The sequence below is a fragment of the Pleurodeles waltl genome, chromosome 2_1 (genome assembly GCF_031143425.1).
Source record: "Pleurodeles waltl isolate 20211129_DDA chromosome 2_1, aPleWal1.hap1.20221129, whole genome shotgun sequence".
In the NCBI taxonomy this organism is placed as follows: domain Eukaryota; kingdom Metazoa; phylum Chordata; class Amphibia; order Caudata; family Salamandridae; genus Pleurodeles; species Pleurodeles waltl.
The window spans coordinates 641,469,870-641,489,237 of NC_090438.1; the positions used below are offsets into that span (position 1 = coordinate 641,469,870).

The 19,368-nt window shown below is 42.3% G+C and overlaps 1 protein-coding gene across 4 annotated transcripts in view; it reads left to right on the forward strand.

Moving 5' to 3' along the window:
• TNS3 (tensin 3) overlaps positions 1–19,368 on the forward strand; it is a 752,439-nt gene that overhangs the window by 457,223 nt on the left and 275,848 nt on the right. For all 4 annotated transcript variants that reach the window (XM_069216157.1, XM_069216170.1, XM_069216149.1 and 1 more), the window contains 5 exons: positions 3,778–3,842; positions 5,238–5,321; positions 13,518–13,630; positions 18,427–18,487; positions 18,579–18,654. In XM_069216157.1, the coding sequence (XP_069072258.1) occupies positions 3,778–3,842; positions 5,238–5,321; positions 13,518–13,630; positions 18,427–18,487; positions 18,579–18,654 (399 nt within the window). The remainder of the gene's footprint in view (positions 1–3,777; positions 3,843–5,237; positions 5,322–13,517; positions 13,631–18,426; positions 18,488–18,578; positions 18,655–19,368) is intronic.

Below are 19,368 nucleotides of genomic sequence, written 5' to 3' on the forward strand. Positions count from 1 at the left end.
TAATGGGAGTCCTGTCACATGCCCAAGTTAAAGACCTACATTTTTCTATTAAGTTTTTTGTTAAGCTTTGAGAATGTATGAACATTACCCCAAATTTAACAATAACTATAAGATCGAACTGCCATTCACAACATGGAAATGTGACATATTACCAAACTAAAGCGAAATATCTCCAAACTGTCAGAATGTGGGTTGTCTTAAGTGTTCTTCCTTTTTGTCACACCATACCAGAAATAGTGAAGATGCTCGGACTTGCCTCAACTGAGCCGTATATTGCTACTGTGAGGAGACATAGTTTTTTACCATTAGTGTGCGTGCAGAAGGTATTATTTTAAGACGTGACTGCTTGATTTGTTGCACATTCACAAAGGTATGCCTTTGGAATGAAGGGTTGGGGCCCCCTTTTCAACAGATGTTCAGAAAAGCATTGAAATAGCAAAACTGAATTGACATCATTATCATGGCTCCAAGACAGTTTCCACTAACATCATCATATGCTCCAGCACGGAATACATTGCCTTATGTTTTTTTGAAGGGGTGGGGGGGCAGGAGCAGAACTAGAGACCAGGTTAGGTATTTTGCTTGTCTAAAGCACAGAGGAAAATATTGGGCCTGTGGGTCTCCTGACAGTTCTTACCTTCTTCACACTCCCAGGGTCTATGCTGTTGAGCTCTTTTAACACGGCAAGAATTATTTTATTTTCTAACAATATTTATTTTAGTAGAAAGGCAGAAGTGCATTTGTGGTGATTAATGCAATAGTTTTCTCAAAATCTAGAATTCTAAAACATAGCAGCAGATGCCATGTTGTGCTTTAGAAAGCATTCTCCTCTTTGACTGTGAAGCTCATGATTCCAGAGCTATCGAAGTGTATTTATTCGGGGGGGGGTAGGCGGGATACACACACACACACACACACACACACACACTCTCTCTCTCTCTGTCTCTGTCTCTGTCTCTCTCTCTCTCTGTCTCCCTCTCTCTCTCTCTCTTACGCATGCACATCCATTAAGAACACTCATACCATTCAAACATGCACGTGCGCACCAAACATTCAATTTAAAAAATCACACACACACTTACCTTCAGCCTCGAGGTCCCAGGAGGGTTGGGACTGCTGCCAAGGTCAGCCAATGAGGGAAGGCAGCAGTCCCAGCCTCGTCACAGAGTGGGATGGGGTCAGTGAGACTGCTGACCCTACCCCACTCTGTGACGAAGTATCACTGATTGACACTCGCCCTGGGCACTTCAGGGCTTAAACCTGAAGCGCCCAGGGTGAGTGTCAATTGGTGACGCTTTCCTCGTCACCCACGGGAGGGACTCGAGGCACCTATGCTGAGCCGAGGAGGTCACGCCCATAGGAGCTGTGACCGCCTCAGCCCAGCAAAGTTCAGCTCAGGCAGCCAGGAGTGGGAGCAAATCGCGCATGTCTGCTCCTGGCTGCCTGACCTGAACATGGAGAGTGTCTGTGAGGTGCAAAAGGTGGGGGGGCGTGGCCCCTCCGCCCTAAAGGACGGGCCGCGACTGTTGCATGCACAAGCATAATGTCCTGCCCATAAGCCAAGAAAAGAGAAAGTCATTCTCTGGGTTCCACAATTGCATCGCTAGAGTTTGTATTGCGCATAAAAATGAAACACCCTTTCTTGTAGTCGTTGATTAAAAATTGTAACCATGCCTTTTCCTCTTTGATCTATTTTAATGGGTTGTGTGCACTTTTTCGGTAATTTTCTAATGATTATGGAGATCTTGCTTTTCAAATCTTTATAATGATCCAGGTGAGGGTAACTTGTGAATTTGCTTAATTTAGTTGTGAGGCTCTTTTAGTTGGATCTTCCTTGATGAACATGTTTAAAAACGAAAAAAAGTTATCTTTAAATATGTGTCTCTATTGTCATCCGCAAATGTAGGTTATTGTAATATGTGAAAGCTCTGTGAGGGGGATTTATGAACCTATATTGAGGAGACCCCATCCTGAGCTCATCCACCATACATGCAACATAGATAGAATGCTCCCCATGACTGACAAGTGGATATGGGTCCTCATGGAAAACTTTGGGTGCCATTGAAAGGATAATATTTAATGAAGTGCTTGATTCCATAACATTTTGGGATTCATATATTAGTAAGAGCAAGGGAGGAAAAATGGATTACAGTACAGACACACACACACACACATTCATTCTCTCTCTTTCTTTCCCCCTCCTCTCTCCCATCCCTTCTCCATTCTCCCATTCCTTCTCCTTTCTTCTCATTCCCTCTCCTCTCTCCTCATTCGCCCTCCCCTTATTCCCCACCTCATCTCTCCTGCTTACCTGCCTCCTCTCTCCCCATTCCCCCCTCTCCTCCTTACCTGCCTCCTCTCTCCCCATTCCCCCTCCTCTCTCCTCCTTATCTGCCTACTCTCTCCCCATTCCGCCTCCTCTCTCCTCCTTACCTGCCTCCTCTCTCCCCATTCCCCCTCCTCTCTCCTCCTTACCTGCCTCCTCTCTCCCCATTCCCCCTCCTCTCTCCTCCTTACCTGCCTCCTCTCTCCCCATTCCCCCTCCTCTCTCCTCCTTATCTGCCTACTCTCTCCCCATTCCGCCTCCTCTCTCCTCCTTACCTGCCTCCTCTCTCCCCATTCCCCCTCCTCTCTCCTCCTTACCTGCCTCCTCTCTCCCCATTCCCCCTCCTCTCTCCTCCTTACCTGCCTCCTCTCTCCCCATTCCCCCTCCTCTCTCCTCCTTATCTGCCTACTCTCTCCCCATTCCGCCTCCTCTCTCCTCCTTACCTGCCTCCTCTCTCCCCATTCCCCCTCCTCTCTCCTCCTTACCTGCCTCCTCTCTCCCCATGCCCTTCCTCTCTCCTCCATACCTGCCTCCTCTCTCCTCCATACCTGCCTCCTCTCTCTCCATTCCCCCTGCCTCTCTCCTCCTTACCGCTCTCCCCATTCCCCCTTCCCTGTCCTCTCCCCCTGTAGTGTGCAGCAGGTATGTCGGGGTTACTGGAAGGTTGGTTACATATATGTTCTCTGCTGCGCTTCCTCCTGTTGCCAGACCAACGCACACTATGTTCAGGATGCTGAGAACTATACATCTCCTACTCGCAGTTCTCTGTATCAACTGGTTCCAGTCATTAGTTGGCAAGGAAAGAATGCCAGGTTCACATGGGTGTGCCTTGTCGTGACGACAACAAGTATATCTGATTTCGACGTAATAAAATATGGACATGTTTTCTGCCGAGTGCTTAGCTTTTGTCTGTCTCGTTTATTCCCTAGTGCCCAAATATAAACTCTGTGAAATAGAGCAATGGCTGTCGAGTCAGACTGTCATTGTGTAAATTCTGAAGCTAAGGTCTTGGACGTGACAAGAATTAACTTTCTCAACTCAATCTGCCCTTCAATCGTCCGACACAGACTCCCTTCGGCTACAGCACCTAGATCCCTCATGCCCCCTTCTATTGCTTTTGTTGCATCGTTTCCCCACTAGTACACTGACATTGATCTCCCTTCGAACGCGCCATCAGCCCAGCCAGCTTGCCCCACAACATGTTGAGGGTTGCCTTCTAATCCCATTCAGTCTCCCCTCTGATTAGCTGCCAACATGTATCACAACACCTCAAGGTTTTGTATCATCTGTGCTTTCCTTTCTTATCTACCAAAAACAAAAAATTTAACAATGATCAATAGACTTGAACCCGACATGAAAACACGGAAGGAAGCAAATCCAGGAATACAAATGTCATGATAAATAAATAAAATGTGAAGTACATAACACCATGGCTCTGTCTTTCTCCCCAGGGTGGAAAGGGAAGAATAGGTGTCGTGATATCATCGTACATGCACTTCACCAATGTGTCTGCGAGGTAAGAGGGTGAAACTCTCCTTGTTGCTTTCAGAAACGACCTCACTGCCTCCGCCCACATTTAGTAATTGCCCGTCCTGATGGCCATGCAGTGAGCAGAGGAGACTCGCATGTGACAAACACAGGGAGGCTAGGCACAAACATTACATTGTAGGAGGGAAGAGAGAGAATGAAATCGTACAATTTTCCAGCTGGTGAGAAAATGGGGTAGATGTGGTTGGCAGTCCGCATAATGTGCTGACGCCGATGTGTATGTGTTTTTTAAAGGCCAGTGTATCTGTGACTATTTCGTCCATTAAGTGGGATTGCTTTATTTATTTTAATAAGTGTTTTTTAATTGCGCTGACCTGTGACTGAGGGGCAGCCCCATACTGTGCATCTCAAGAGGAATATAATGTTATGCAATATGCACAGCACTTTTGTGGCAAACATTCAGCGTAGCTAGTCCAGTGTTTGTGTGATCACTGGGTGAATGTGTAGCTGCAGGTGCTTACAGGAAGTTAAGTTAATTTTGATGGGTTGAAAGGGTCAACAAATTCAGTTGTTTTCGGACAGGAATTCGGTGAAGCAGTGTTTGTTGACCTATTGGAGAGAGAGAGAGGCAGAATCTCAATATCAAAAACTTCGCATTCCAACATGTGCGGTTGCACTTTTAACTTGTTCATTCATCCTTCTTTTGTGCAGTTTTTTGATTTCTAGTCTTGGCTTTCTGTGGTGTACGAAAGGCTAAAGGTGGGCAGTTTGTATACCAGTTAAGTTGGTTTTTTGTGGTGATAGTATTGCAGGAGGTACAATGGGCCTTTAGTTGGATGTTTTCTTGAACGGAGAGCAAGAAAAGTTTTATCTGCAAAATGTGGTTTTATTTCTTTAGATATTTGTTCGCTTGGGCTGCTGCAAGAAAGGCACCTTTGGGGTGGGTGGTAGTTGAGTAATGTTTCAACATCGGGTTCTAGGTGCAGGCCATTCCTCCACCGGCTGTGGGAAAGAAAGAGGGCCTGAAATGTGGCTCAGAAGCTGGTTTCCTGAAGGTAATATTTACCGTTATGGAGGGCTCTAAGTTGGCACCACACAGTTTGGAACTCCTTAATGATAGTGCTTGAGAAAGCCAGAGATATGTTGCAGTCATCCTGGGTGACTACCAAGCAGGTTTGTTTGACCAGGGCTATGACAGTATGACCATTAAGGAATAGAAACTGTTTGAATGGGGCTGTCGTTTAGATGGCATGCCAACATCAAGGCTGTAATGATGGAGAAGCTGGTTAGGTCAAAGGTCAGGTTTCTTTTGTTGGGAATGTACCTGAATTGCATTGAGCTGACCTTTTAAGACTCATTTCCTTAACATAAGGAAAACATGGTAAACTGCTGTCTCAAGATTTGCCTGGTTCTCTATTTCCAGTGCCGACCAAGCTTTGGACCGATTTGCAATGAAGAAGTTCTTTGACGACAAAGTTTCAGCTTTAATGCAGCCGTCACAAAAGAGGTATGTCACATTTTCCTAATTATTTTCTTCGACATTTGCCAGAGCAGCATCAACTTAACCATTAGTTAGCAATATTTCAGTCACTCCTCCCTAAGCAACATTCCTATTTTGTATTTGCATTCCAAAAGGTTATTCCTATTTTGTCACACCCCCTCAGTACTTAGAAGCCTAATTAGTCATCTTGTTCTTAGAATAGGTAGTCTGAGTACGATTTGGTGAGGGAATCTTATTTTGGCATGTATTGCACATTACAGCAGTTCTGTGAATGTCGGTGGATGCATAGCGTGAATTTTGACATTCTTAAAATGCATCTGATAGAGAGCAAAGGTGGGTAAGTCTCCCACACCAGCAATACAAGCGTCTCCGAAATCGCCACTAATCTACACAACTTCATCTGTGTATGTATAAAATGACCTATAATGAATTGAAAAGGATACCTCGTTTTGGGCAGCTCAGGCAAACCTGGACCTGAGGGAGGCCAGTTTAAAAAAAAAAAAAAAAAAAAAAAAAGCATATGACAACTCCTATTCCTTTGCGTCTGTCTTGTTTATTCGATTGAGCCAATGGTGATTGCTTGATGATGAGCACCAAGCCTTAGTGCTGTGCATGGCACAGCTGGCAAACATGGTGGAGCACTACTGAGAAAGCAGAGTGTCAGAATAAATAGGTGATAAGCAGAAGCTGAATGGCCCATTGGTTCTTAGGGCTGTATGGTTCTGGGACATAGGAATGTCTTTATTTCTCACCTACAGTCTAAATGTAGTTATAGTGCTGTACAACTTTGCTATTTGGCTGAAATTATTGGCTCCAGGCGCCGACTATGGCTAGTATGTATTTATGCATCAGTACACAGTCACATATATTAAAAACTGTTATTTGTTTAAAACCCGCTCAACATGCTATAAATGCCATAATCTGCTTTGCTAGAGTGGCATAGAAAACAGCTCTCTACTGTCTCCTAAATAATTCTATACCTGGTCTGGACGTCTAGTGGCTGTTTATTGCTGGAAAACCTAGCAACAGAAACAGCTAGAAGTCCACCATCGTGTCTTTGCTGTGATGTCCCACCTCTGCAACAATATAGTTTACAGTAACGTATGTAAGGAAAAATATATATTTCAGCACAAGTATGCTGCTGTAGTTTTTATCAAATTGTGAGGAGGGAATTGAGAACATTGCATGATTAACTAGACTACTATTTTGCATATATTGCTGCATCTGTGACCCGAGTGCCAAATAAAGGGTCCCAGACATATTTAGTCATGCAGATTTTAGATCTCTGCATATGGGCTTTTTCTATTGCTAAAGCCACATTTTCTATTAACGGTTTATACAGTAGATCCCATCACCGAATTGCCTGCTCACTTTACTACTCTCTGAAGGGTAAACGGCTGACCCCAGGAGATCTGTGACCTGAAGGTCTTTGCAGTGTGTTCTCATGCAGGGAGCTATATGGCCGACTGCAGGAGATCCTATTATGTCATGAGGCTTCACTGTCTCCTAATTAGGGGGACGGTGGAGCCTCGTCGGTGTGTGGATCTAGAGGAGCTTAAAAATGGCACAGAGGGCTGAAAATCTTAATGTTGGAAATATAATGGATTAGCTTACCAGCCCGTTCATTAGCCGCGCACCACAAATGAACCGCTCATTAGAGGCTCCATGTTTTCCATCGCAAAATCTTTGCTATGGAGGGATTATGTTGAAAACGTATATTGTTGTTTATTTTCAGCTATATTTGAGATTTGTTTTATTTATTTAAGTGTGCAATAATTCAGTCAGACCAAACGTCCTCGCAGCAGCTGAGTGCTTCAGTTATGAAGCCGGGCTGTTTTAGAAACCATCACGGGGAACAAAGAGTCTTCTTGAAGTAAATGTCTTTAGCAGAAAGTCTGCTCACTCAACAGAAGCTCCATTGTACACGGTGTGTGCTTGCCAGCACTGCCCATGGAAGGGGGAGGGGAGAGCAGAGGGTCTTCAGCAGAAGGACTGCTGAGGGAAAGAAGAGAGCAGCGAGGAAAGACGTAGGTGCGCGATTAATCGTCCACTAGACGTCCACTCAAAAAGCACGTCTGTACTCCAGAAGCGCTATTGGACCATTACAAAAACATGGCACTACTGCACCGCAGAAACCATACATTGTGTCAGGACTCCCAATATCTGCCTAGCAGTCTTCTCGATGTGTGCACTGATTCAGCAGGGCTTCATTTCTGGGATTTGTCCAAGCGCATCCCTGGTACATGGATCAGACAAGGTTTTTAGGGTCGAGTCTGCGTTGCATGTGCTCGCGCATGCGCATCGCAGCAAGACTCTTTTGTATTTAGAAAAGGGCTCGGAGTCCTGTCAACTTCACGTCATTGTTTTTTATTGGTTTGTGGGCTTGCCTAATAAAATCTGCTTGCTTTCATTAGTCGAAGGCACGCATACGTCATGCCTTTTCTGGTGGCTAGCCCTCCTCTAGTGCAGTGACCAAGTACAGAAAACATGCGAGGCTCGCTGTTTTCCATCTGGCTCGTGGACTTCTTTTTCTCTAATTTACGAGCGCGATCTCACTTGGCAGAAGTCGAGCGCTTTACATAGTTGATTTCACTTTTTCGGGTTATGTACATAAATGCACTTTTGCCCGATAGGTGAAAAGTCGGGTTAGGAGTTTACAACGCGATCAGCTCTAACATGAGCAAACGCGAGACCCGTTGCATTGTAAATGCTTGTTTAACATGCAAGCAAGTCACCAGAAGCCTGTTTGAATCGTGGCTTTGCATGTGCGTTAACTGTTAATGTAGCTTTGTCTGAGTTTTGCCAAGGCACCCCTCATAATCTGAGGGTGTGCCTGTGCGAGCCACGGACAGCCTTCCCTTTGACGTGGATGTAGTAATGCTTTTAATGGAAGACGCTTACCAGTGCACCTTTCCTGGGTTCTAGGATTATCTGAACATGCAGTCCTACGAGGTCGTTAAAAATGAATACTTTATCGAACCGAGAGGCGCAGCCCCCTTTTTAGGTAACAGATAGACTATGTCCATTAGGTCAGACTGACTGTGTCATGATTTTCCATTGAAATGCATTAGATTTTCTATTGACCACATCCCTTGGGACTGTGCTAAGGCATGAGCGGAATGTCCAACTCTACTCTTAGGTAATGTGTCTGATTGCGATGAAGTCCTGCATTCCTGGCCGAAGTACCCTCTAGCGGAAGAAGACACAGCTTTCCGCACCATTCACTGTGCTTGCAACCTCTCAATGCAGTGTTTCGGAATTTTGAGGACAGTTTGTGAAATATCAGAGCGTTTTTGCAAAACTTCGAGTTGTATTTTTTAGTTTGAAGTTCAAAAACTAATCTCAGGACTTGAGGCCATTGTTCCAGAACGTGAACAGTTCTTGTGCAATATGACTGAAACAGCCCCAGCAGACCTCTGCCTGTTGGCGGATTGTTCTACAGAATGTACGCACGTGTAAAATGTTCGCTTTTATTAGTTCCAGGGAAGCAGGACTTGCTGGACCTGAAGAGCAATCAAGTATTCTATGAGAACATCTTTATGAAGCGGAGCACTGGAGGTGTGAAGCACCAATGGCAGACCCCCTGCACTGAAAATGTGATGTGTTGCTTTAAATAAATGTGCCTGCACGTACAGTACGCGGTACTACGATGCCTGCCTCGTGGTATTGATGAGCGTTCTACAAAGATGCAGGCATTCTCCACTGAGCGGACCCCGACTGCCTGCTGTGCAGTTAGTGGTGTAACGTGGGTGGGTGGTAGGTGAAAGGTGTTTGTACAGCTGTGAGGTGGCCTACTGAGCTCTCACTTCCCAATTCCTCTACCCAAAGTCACAAGTCAGTTTGTTAAGCGCTTGCTGCTGGCATTTGTTTGTGATCTCCGGACCACGGCTTAAGGTTCTGCCAGATTAGAATAAATCTATTGTCTAAAAAGCTAATTGTCTAACAGCACATCTATATATCTGTGTTTTTACAAGGGGGTTACCCTTCAAATCGTTTGCAGTGTTTGCCAATTTAGCAATATGTTAATTCAGATGAACATTTCTATAAAATAGACTTTTGGGCAAATATTTCTTTAGACTAGAAATAATTTAGTTTTCTAGTAAAATTTGAAATCGACTATTGAAAGTGTTTTTCTAATTTTAGGGCGTCTGGATCTAGTGACTAACTTTATATATATTTTTATTTAATTCAGCCAGGATCACCCACCCTTTCATTTTTCAGAGGATTTGATATGTCGAGGGCGTTTAAATGAAGCAAATGAACCACCTGTTATTTACAGTGCAATGAAATGTCAAACACTTGGTAGTAAATGCTATACCCTCTAAAAGTGTACCATGCCTGTGGCAGTTGGGCAGTTTCTGCACAGATAGAAGGCTTTTCTCGTTTCTCAGGGATCCCTCCCTCCCCTCCCCCGCCCCATCGTTTTGCATTATTCTACCACATGCAGCCTGTTACTCAAAAGTGCCTCTGTGCTGACAAACACGTGTATGCAAATATATCTTTCTCAGATCTGAGAATGAAGAGCAAGGCATCTTGAAATCACATACCTGGCATATTTTTCGAGCACATGTGCTCCTGGTGTATTATGGCACCACATACAGAGAGCGAATTATTTCTGTTACAACTCAGTGACACGCAGACTATCAACATCAAGGAATAGATAGGAGGATAGGATCGTCTGGGAATTGAACTTGTTCCCTTGAAGTGAAATGCTGATCTTGCAATAGACACATTAGTCCACTGAGTCACCAGACATGGTTTCGTCTGCTCCATCCTTCATTTCTATATTTCTGACGGTAATCTAGGTGAAAGCAAAACCTGACACTTGGAAATTGTAAGTCCTATTGCTAAAAATATTCATTATTCACCCCAAATATCACTGTGATCTCTGCTACACAGTGTTTGTGATTGTCAACACACCCATGAAACTATCACCAAATAACTTCATCGTAAAAATTACTTTTCTTACCGAGGAGTTCATGGCCTGGTTCTTGTGCCAATAACAGAAGTGTCGACAGGACATTTCAGTCACTTGTTTCATTAAAGACCTGCATGGCTGGAGGCGATAAACCCAAACTGGGACATCTGCGCCTGAAAGAGAGATTTAGTAATGTGATAAGTGCTGATGGACATATGTCTCTCTACTCTTTTTGTCTTGGGGCGCCAGGAGGAATCTCATGACCTCCGGGCAAGAAACACTCTGCAGGTCAGGATTTCTTAAATACTTGTCAGTGACATCACTGCAGAGGTTAGGTTCCAAGGCATACATTCTTGAAACCGTATATATCACCTGAAAGTTTTGTTTCTGCTTCAGTGTCTTTCTTTGGTTCTTGTGAACCTCTCACATGTCTTCCACGCTCAAAAGATGGGAGAACATTCATCCTTCCTTTGTGTCATTTGCTTTAGGATGAAACTGGTGTGAAAAAACCCATCCACGTCAATCTAGATCTTTATCACGTTCCATTAAAGATGGTGCCATGGGCATGGGTGAAGCAAATGGGACTTGCTCGGATTCCTTCACTTTCCATAGAATTTCTGACTTTTGAAGTTTATGCATCACTCAGTGTAAAAATAGAAATATTCCTACTCTCCAAACTTACAATCCATTTTCCTGAGATTTGTATTTCTGTCGCGAAGGTCTTTGCCCTTTGCTTAGGAGTTGGCCAGGCGGGCTACTGCTGCCTAATTTTCTTGCCACCTGTAGCATGGGTAAGTTGTCTTTTACCGTTTCATGCCCCTTTAAGTGCTTGTCTCAGTCACTTTCTGTTCTGTGTGTGGTTAAACGTTGTGTTGTATCTACTTCATCATAGTATTTGCAGGGTTCCTTTGTGACTATAGTAATCTGTTTCTCTGTTAAAAAGTACTTTTTAATATCCTTTCGCGATTATATTGCTGACTTCCCTTCAAGAGCACTAGACGCACCACATTCCCTTTGTGGGATCACTGCTATCCAAACGTGTAGGAATCTTGAACTGTATTTCTGGGGGCCTTCAGATGGTTCTTTATTGATCCCTTAATTCTTGTTTTTATGTCTCGGCAACAGACAGCTTGTAGCTGTCTGTTATTGAAACCCATTGTGTACAGTACCAATATGTACAGAAAGTTTTTGCTTAAACCCATTGTTTATCATTTGTTAGATTTCTTGTCAGTCTCATTCGCTTGCTTCCTTATTCAATAGTTTTCCTTCGTCTTCCAGTATTTTCCTTCCCTGGAGCATAGCTTATTTACCATCCTTTTCAATGGCTGGCTTAAATCATTCCGTGGCTCATATCAAAGAACAACATTTATCTAACTCTTTCAGCACTTAATTGAAATGTATGTGTTTTCTTGCTGTTCCCCATCTGCTGCTTTCCCCCTCTCTTCTCTGTCACTCGTCACTCTTCATGTTCTTCCTAGCTCAGTTGTAAAAGCACAGCACATACATTTTTCCACCTTTGATTATACAGCAAACTTAGTAAATTTGTTTTTTGCCTGCCTTCTTCATGTTGTGTGAAGGCAGCATTTATGGCACTGTAAGGAGGGGTTGACTTCTGCACCCAATCAGCACATGTTGAGCCGGAAGTGTTCATGGCAAAAGGCCCCTTCTCCAGGGTGCTAATAAGCCCGCTCCCCAGGCTGCTGTTTAGCACAAAATAGGGGGAGCATTTTTTACTTTCCCTAGTCATGTGGAAAGTAAATGGCAAGCATTTTCCTTTAAATTATGACATTTCCTCAGCACGTTTTATGTTCTTTTAAGTACCTCCACATATCCTTATGTGTTCTTTTAAAGCAGGCTCATGCTTTTTAAATTATGTTAATTTTCCCGAGTGGCATTTAAAAAACAAACCATGTTGTTTATAATGATTGAAAATATTGAATTCAGTGTTCAGTTTTGAGATACCTTGAGATATGTATTTTAAGTATTTTCTTTATACTTTTTTAAATGGTGTTTTTGCAAACAAGCATTGGCAAAGCCAGTAGCTTAATGCTTACATTTTAAAAGTGAGACCTACTGCTTGTGGTACATTGCATTCTCATTTTCTCAACTCCCACTGGATAGAAGAGGAAAAGACTGCAGAGACCCAATGCTACAAAGAGTCATACAAAAAAACGTATGTATGATTCCTCCAGGTTGCTTGGTAGGTGGGCACGGCTGCTAAGCATCTGTGATGTTGGTGACTGGGCCACAACGTGTACAGTAATTGTCTTTCATTTATCCATTAGCAATCCTTCACATGAGGCAGGTTCTTTTCACCAGTTGCATACACACTCAATCGATATTTAATCCTCACCTCCTTGTGAAAAGAGAGTATCCTCCTCCTTTAAATCAGTGGTGCAGAACACAAGCGGTAGCAACCAGTGGACGATCGAGAAGGCTCTGCTGTCTGCTTTGCCATCACAATGTGCATATGTGAAATAATTTAGAGGCACCATCTTGGTGTTTAAATAACTGCTGTGTCCTGCCTAAAAAAGCAATATCTGTGAATGAACAAGCGAGTACATCTGCAGACTGTGGAAGGCCAATGTATCAAGATTGGCCAAAATTAGGTCAGACTGCGCGGTGTCCCAGGAGTGCATATCTACTCTAAAATCATTTTTTATGTTTAGCAAAGTAAATATCTTATGTCGCTAGTTCAGTCTACTATAATAATAGACAAAGTAAAATGGTTGTTTGAGTAGCCAGGTGTATCCTTTACACATTTTGCTTGCTGTGATAAATGACTATGAAATTTCTTCCCCTAAGTATAATAGTTATCTGGATCTTTTTCTCAAATGGCAATGTTTTAGGAGCTTGCAACATGACCTATTTTATTAAATGTTTTGCAGAAATAATTGTCATTGGAATTCAAAAATCAAAGACAGACTTTTTTATTTGGTAAAGAATGGGGACCCAAAACAAACTGTTGATATTAAAGATGATCCATTATTTCCAACGTGTCGTGATTGGCTTAGGATGAACTGTACAGCACCCTGAAACTCAGCTAGGTGAAGTGTTACATAATAAAACACTTTTACCTGAATGAGGTGAACAGTATATTTGCTTTCTATAAACTACCATGTTTGGGGTAGATCGTGGTTGAAATATTGAAAAATCATTGAGAAATTCTTCCAAACATTTCTTGTTTCAGAACACGGTGTATAGAGCCACCATAAACAACGTGCAGTCAAATATGTTTTGCATAATAACCTTTTTTAATATGCACTTATAATGGCATTTTTCAGGTATGTTAATTTTTTTAATGGCCTCCTTTCCGGATCAGTGAAGATGAATGCCACCCCTCTCTTCCTGCACTACGTGATTCTTCATGGCATTCCAAGCTTTGAGACTGTGGGCGGTAAGTAAGATGGATGTAAGATGTATGAAAAATGTGTGGGATGCAGTTTTTTGATTTGGACTTTTTAGTACCTAAAACTTTTCATTTTAATGCTTGCTCATGTGCTAAGTTATCGTCACCATTTCCCATGAAAATTAACCATAGACCAGTGGTCTTCAAACTGGGGGGCGGGCCCCCCTAGTGGTGCCTGAAGTGATCGGGGGGGGGAGAGGGGGAGGCGCCAGGCTCTGCCCAAAAGAAGCATTACACAGATAACAGTGTTTTGTTCTAAGAAGAAACATGTTATTGCACTTTTAAAAAGGTTACAATACTTAACTGCAATGTTTAATTCTGTCTAGACATATTTAAACATTGCCATCTTTATAAAAATAATTGTGAAAAATTCTGAGGGGGGGCCCCAATAATTTTTATTTTTCAACTGGGGGGCTGCGGCATAAAAAAGTTTGGAGACCCCTGCCATAGACTAATTAATTTGCCTCCTTTACCCTGAGGTTTTCTGTTGACATATTCCCATTAGGAGGCAAACTGTTGCAAAGTAAATGTTGTGTATTTATGTGGCTGAGATGGGGAGAGAGTAGTAGACGTAAGTAGAATCAATTAAAAACTTCACATTTATAACTTTGGAATATTCTTAGCTTTTCAGAACTGTTTAAAACAAATGATATCCTAATCCTACGCTCCAGGACGACCACAAGCTTGTACACGCTTCCTACAAGATGGTAATAACATATAGAATTATAGATGGGTGCCAGAGAATTAAGGGAGATGTATTTCACTGAGGGGTTCTGCGTGAAATGGTAAACGAACACAAGGATAAAGTTGCCTATGATGTTACTCAGAACGTCGAGGTGAAACACATCCCGGTAATTCACTTTTAACCCATCTTTAATGTTAAGCTATGTGTGGCCACCCAAATCATCTGTCACTGCTTTCAACTGCTACGCAGTGGCAGAACAATAATGTGTGAGTGGTACATAAGACAGCCTCTGTCATGTATTCCTGTCGCAAAGGTTTAAAAAAAATACTGCCATCATCGGTCAGCCCTCACCACCTTTCCTGCATTCCTTCCCTCTCCTGAAGCTGTTCAGTCAAAGCAAACCAGCATTGTGTAGGAACAATCCGGAGGCGAGTTGGTTTAAAGTATTTAATTCCTTTATGAAATATCATTACAAGCCTCACACACCAAGAAACGTCTCGTCCCGGCCACAGCTCCAACTGTCTCTGCAGCCGGAGTTCCCATTTAGAACCCTACACATCGCATTCTAATAACATTCTAAACCTACCCATTACTACACATTGCTGTTCTGCACTGACAGGCTCTCAGGGAGGCCTGTCCACCTGGCGTGGAAGGCCTCTATGACATCACAACAGTGGGTAACTAGTTTTGTAATCAACTGTTGCTATGTCACGGCAGTGGGTTATGAGAATCAGAAGCAGAAGTAAACCCTAGAAGCTCTCTACATTACACATATTTCATTTTCATAGCCCTGTAAATAATATGTATTACTATTAGACAATTTATTGATTTTGAACTGATAGAATTCAGAAAAATTAAAGACTGAGTTGCCTCTGGTAAGATTCAAACATGTACCTAGCAGTTGACAACAAATGTCAGCAGTGAGTGTTGAACTCACTGACCGTTTTCCAGGCTGCCCAGTCTCTGTAAGTGGACATTGACATGTCATCGTAGAAGCCATTGCTGCGGTCTAGAATGTAAATGTGGCCTACAAAACCTATTCTATTAAAACTGCACAATAGAGACTGAGTGACAGTGAATGAGTTCATATTTTCACAATGTGTTTACTATTAGACCTTTATGCAAACAGAAACAGCAACAGCATCACAACCTCACTTTCGATTAACAGTGCTTACAGTTCGTTATTGGTGCCCTTGTTTTACAATAAGCAGACTCCTTGATATCAATGAGTCAATCAGAAGCTCTTTGACTATGTGGATTTTTTTGTCAGTCTAACTGCTAGAATGCCTCCTCACAATTGTACTTGGCCAGTACAATCATCATAGTCGTTGGACAGGAGATAAGTTATCTTTATCAGGGCAATTTTCAATATCCTTGCAAATAACATTTGAACTTGGCAGCTATTTCAGCGAGCTTCTGGGTTTGCCACGAGCAAATAATCATTTGAAGGTCATTAAAAGAGTTAAGATTCTGGTTTTTGGAAAACGGTTTCATTATATCTGGTGATTACGGGTACTCCCGTCCACCATCATGCATCCTTTCTGAGACTTTAAATTCGCATTACATCGTGTTCGAATCTGGGTGTAATGTCTACATTCATGTGTCATCCCTTGAAACGACTCATTTTGTCTATGCTTTCCTTTTACCTGAAATACCTTATTTTGGAGCCTGGCTTTCCATAAATGCATAGCAAATACTAATGAATTACAATCATTTTGCACTTGGAGTTCCCTGCACCACGTATTCCGTTTCTAGAGTTCAGCTTCTTCAAAATTTAGGAACTAAGTTTTTAATGTCATTTTCTGAGAAGTCCCCTCCTTGCCGCTTGTTTACATTCTATCTTCTATTCCGAGTATCCTGGTAAATTGTGATGCCCATGCAAACATTTGTTTAATTCCGGGGCTTCCAGGTTTTGGTGCTTAAAACACCTATTTCACCGGAGGAAACTCGTAGTGTGTGCTATTTATCACACGTGATGAAGTCCGAACCCTAGAGTATTGGTATTTAAAAGGTACAGTAAATATCTCACTCATAAGCATTCTTTTGTTTGTCGGTTGACAGCAGTAAGGAAGTTTCCAATATGGCAGCGTAGCATCCCCAATTAATGAAATCAACTGGTTCGCAAACACAGCTTGCCACCATGACTTATGCACCCACTATTTTTTTTTTATGTCGTTTCAAGGGCAGACCCTCTAATTCATCAGTTAATAATCCAGAAACTCTTGATAGGGCTGATCTTTGGTCTTGTGCTGCAATCATCTCCTAATTTCGTGTTTGGCATATGTCACTAGTGAGTGTGAAAAGAGTAATGCAGTGGACGCAAGACATGCCAGTTACCTGCCACATTTTGCGTCATCATACAGTGACTTTCACGTTGGACGTGCATTTCTGCACACAAGTGAGTAGAGGATTAAGGAATTTTATGAAAAGAACAGATGGGGCTACCAGGAAGCATTGCAAGAGAAACTCATAAGTGCTAGTCGCATCAACTCCAGAGTGGGCAGTACTTGTCCGTTTTCAGCATGTATCTCGTTCCTTGAGAAGCTGAACATCACTTGACACTATGCCCACTTTTTATAAAGTACTGTATTGAAAATGAGAATCTGTGTATTTATCAGAAGAAACTCTGCCTTCAGAGCCCGCATTAGTTTACTCAGAATTATGCATTATATTCTGAAAAATATTTTGTATGGCCACTCAAATTCTTCATTGCATGATTTGTCAAACTCGTTGCATTACAAAACACAATTTAGTGTTAAAAACCATCCCTAGGAGACCACCCTATACCCATCCAGTGCACCATAAAACATTTTTTTTTTTTTTTTACAAAGATAAATACACTAATTGCAGGTTTCTAAGCCGGTTATGGCTATATTGCCAACATATACATTAAGAAATTGTTTTGAGTAAAACAGTAAGTATAAAAATGGCTTTAAAAGTTATATTAGAATACCATAATATCGTCAGTGAATGTAACTGCTATATGGTTCGGATATAATCAGGGCTAACAAACTCATATCAAAATCTCATCAATAGACTTCTGACATGTATCCTAGGGATATTGCACGTAAAGGAAAACCAGGTGAAATAAGTACCAACTCCTAGTGAAGAAGGGGAGACTATATCACCAGTAATAGTTGCTACAAGGTAGGCGACATACGTTGGTGGGGACCGGACTCGTGCAGAATCAAGGTCAAAAGACTTCCTTCAGGCCGAACCCTTGCCTTTTCGGACCACATGGCTGAGTCTGGCCTGAGGAGCGACATTGATGGAAAAAGTGCATGAGCCAAAAACCAAGGGGTTAAGTGCTCACACCCCATCCACCATCGTCACTCGAGCAGTGACTTATGCCCATTTCTCAAAATGCTGCAGGAATTTCACCAGAGCACGGCTTAGTATAAGGTTCCTTTTGTCAAAGCAGAGCAAGAAGGCATTCCTACAGGACCCCTCTGTTTGGTCAGCCTCTGTAGAGACATTCTCCAATAATGTTTGTTTGTTTTGTGAACAGTATTTTAACTATCTATTAAGAATCTCATATCATTTCCAGTTGGGAAGTATCTCTCTGGTGCAGCCTGTTTCATCAACACTCCCAATTGTATATTGAAATACACATTCTATTGTGTTCTTTGCTACTGCATCAATATCAACCCTGGAAAACGTTCTTAAATTATATACAAATAAATCAACATTATTGCTTGTCATTCCGTTTTGTAAATGCACATCTGCAATACACATTACCCACTGTGACATTAGAGCATCCAGAGCTCTGCCCATAGGGAATGCTGCGACGCACCTGGGATGATTGTCAAATACTTTTTAGTTATCTTCCGGTTTTCTGTGCTTTGCCACTTTTAGATAAACCTGTTAACATCCTATGTCTTCTTTTAAAATAACATTGTGTGTATTTCTGCCTCATGGATCCCATTCCAGAACTCATTGTTTCGAAATCCCACACATTTCAATGTTGTACACTGTCTGGAATCGCTTCTTCAACTATTTGCGCTTTTCTAATGCTTGGTTCGCTATGCCTGCTCTATAGCTTTACCATTTACAAATACAGTTCCTCGATGCTAATGCTGTCCTTTTGCTGTTCCCACAGTCTGCAGACCGTTTTTGAAAATCTACCAGGCCATGCAGCCAGTGTACACATCAGGAATCTAGTAAGTTCAGTTGTGCTGCCTTCACGAGCAATCTGAAAAAGCCTTTTCGTAGGGCTATTTTTGATGCCTCTTCCTATTATTTTATCCATAGCAATGTGGGACCTGAAAACCAAAGCCGAATCTGCATTGCTGTTGAGCCCGCACAGTTACTGAAGGGAGATATCATGGTAAGTGTGTCTTAAATACTTTAATTCACCAGAGCAGTAGCTCCGTCCGTTTGAACAATGACTGCGTTAAAGGAAGTTGATTTGATATTTATAAATACTCATTTCACACCTGTAGTTGGCATTTATTCTGCCATGTGCCTCATGAACTGGGATAATGATTATTTGTATTTGGCATGCAACTGATCATTTCTGTTATGAATAAATGTATCCATGAGCAAAAAAAAAAAACCCTAAATTGTTCCATTTCGGTATGCATGTATAGGCTTTCACTCATAAAGAAGGCTTCAGTAAATCCATGCATTACCCCACCAATGTGGAAATAATGTTTCAGCAGTTGGGACATGTGCTATTACGTTTCATTTATATGTGAGGAACAAAAATTCACCTTAACAGTCAGAAAAGCTCCTTCCTTCAGAATGTCAGGACAGAGTGTGAAGCCTCAGCATTGCCAGACTCAAAATTAAAGGATGCAAAAGGCCAAAAGACAAGCCAATGAGAATTGCTCATGCAATATCTTTAGCAACATCCTACTACAGATCAGGTGTGCTCCCTCACTCCTAAACCACAGAATTGTGCTGAAACTCTGTAAGCACCCTCTAGTTCCTCACTAATAAGGAACCCACCAGATTTTGCTGCCTGTTGGCAGAACTATGAAGAGAAATCCTAACGCTGCATCCCAAGATATAATGGTGATCTTGAACTGTCTCCACTTGC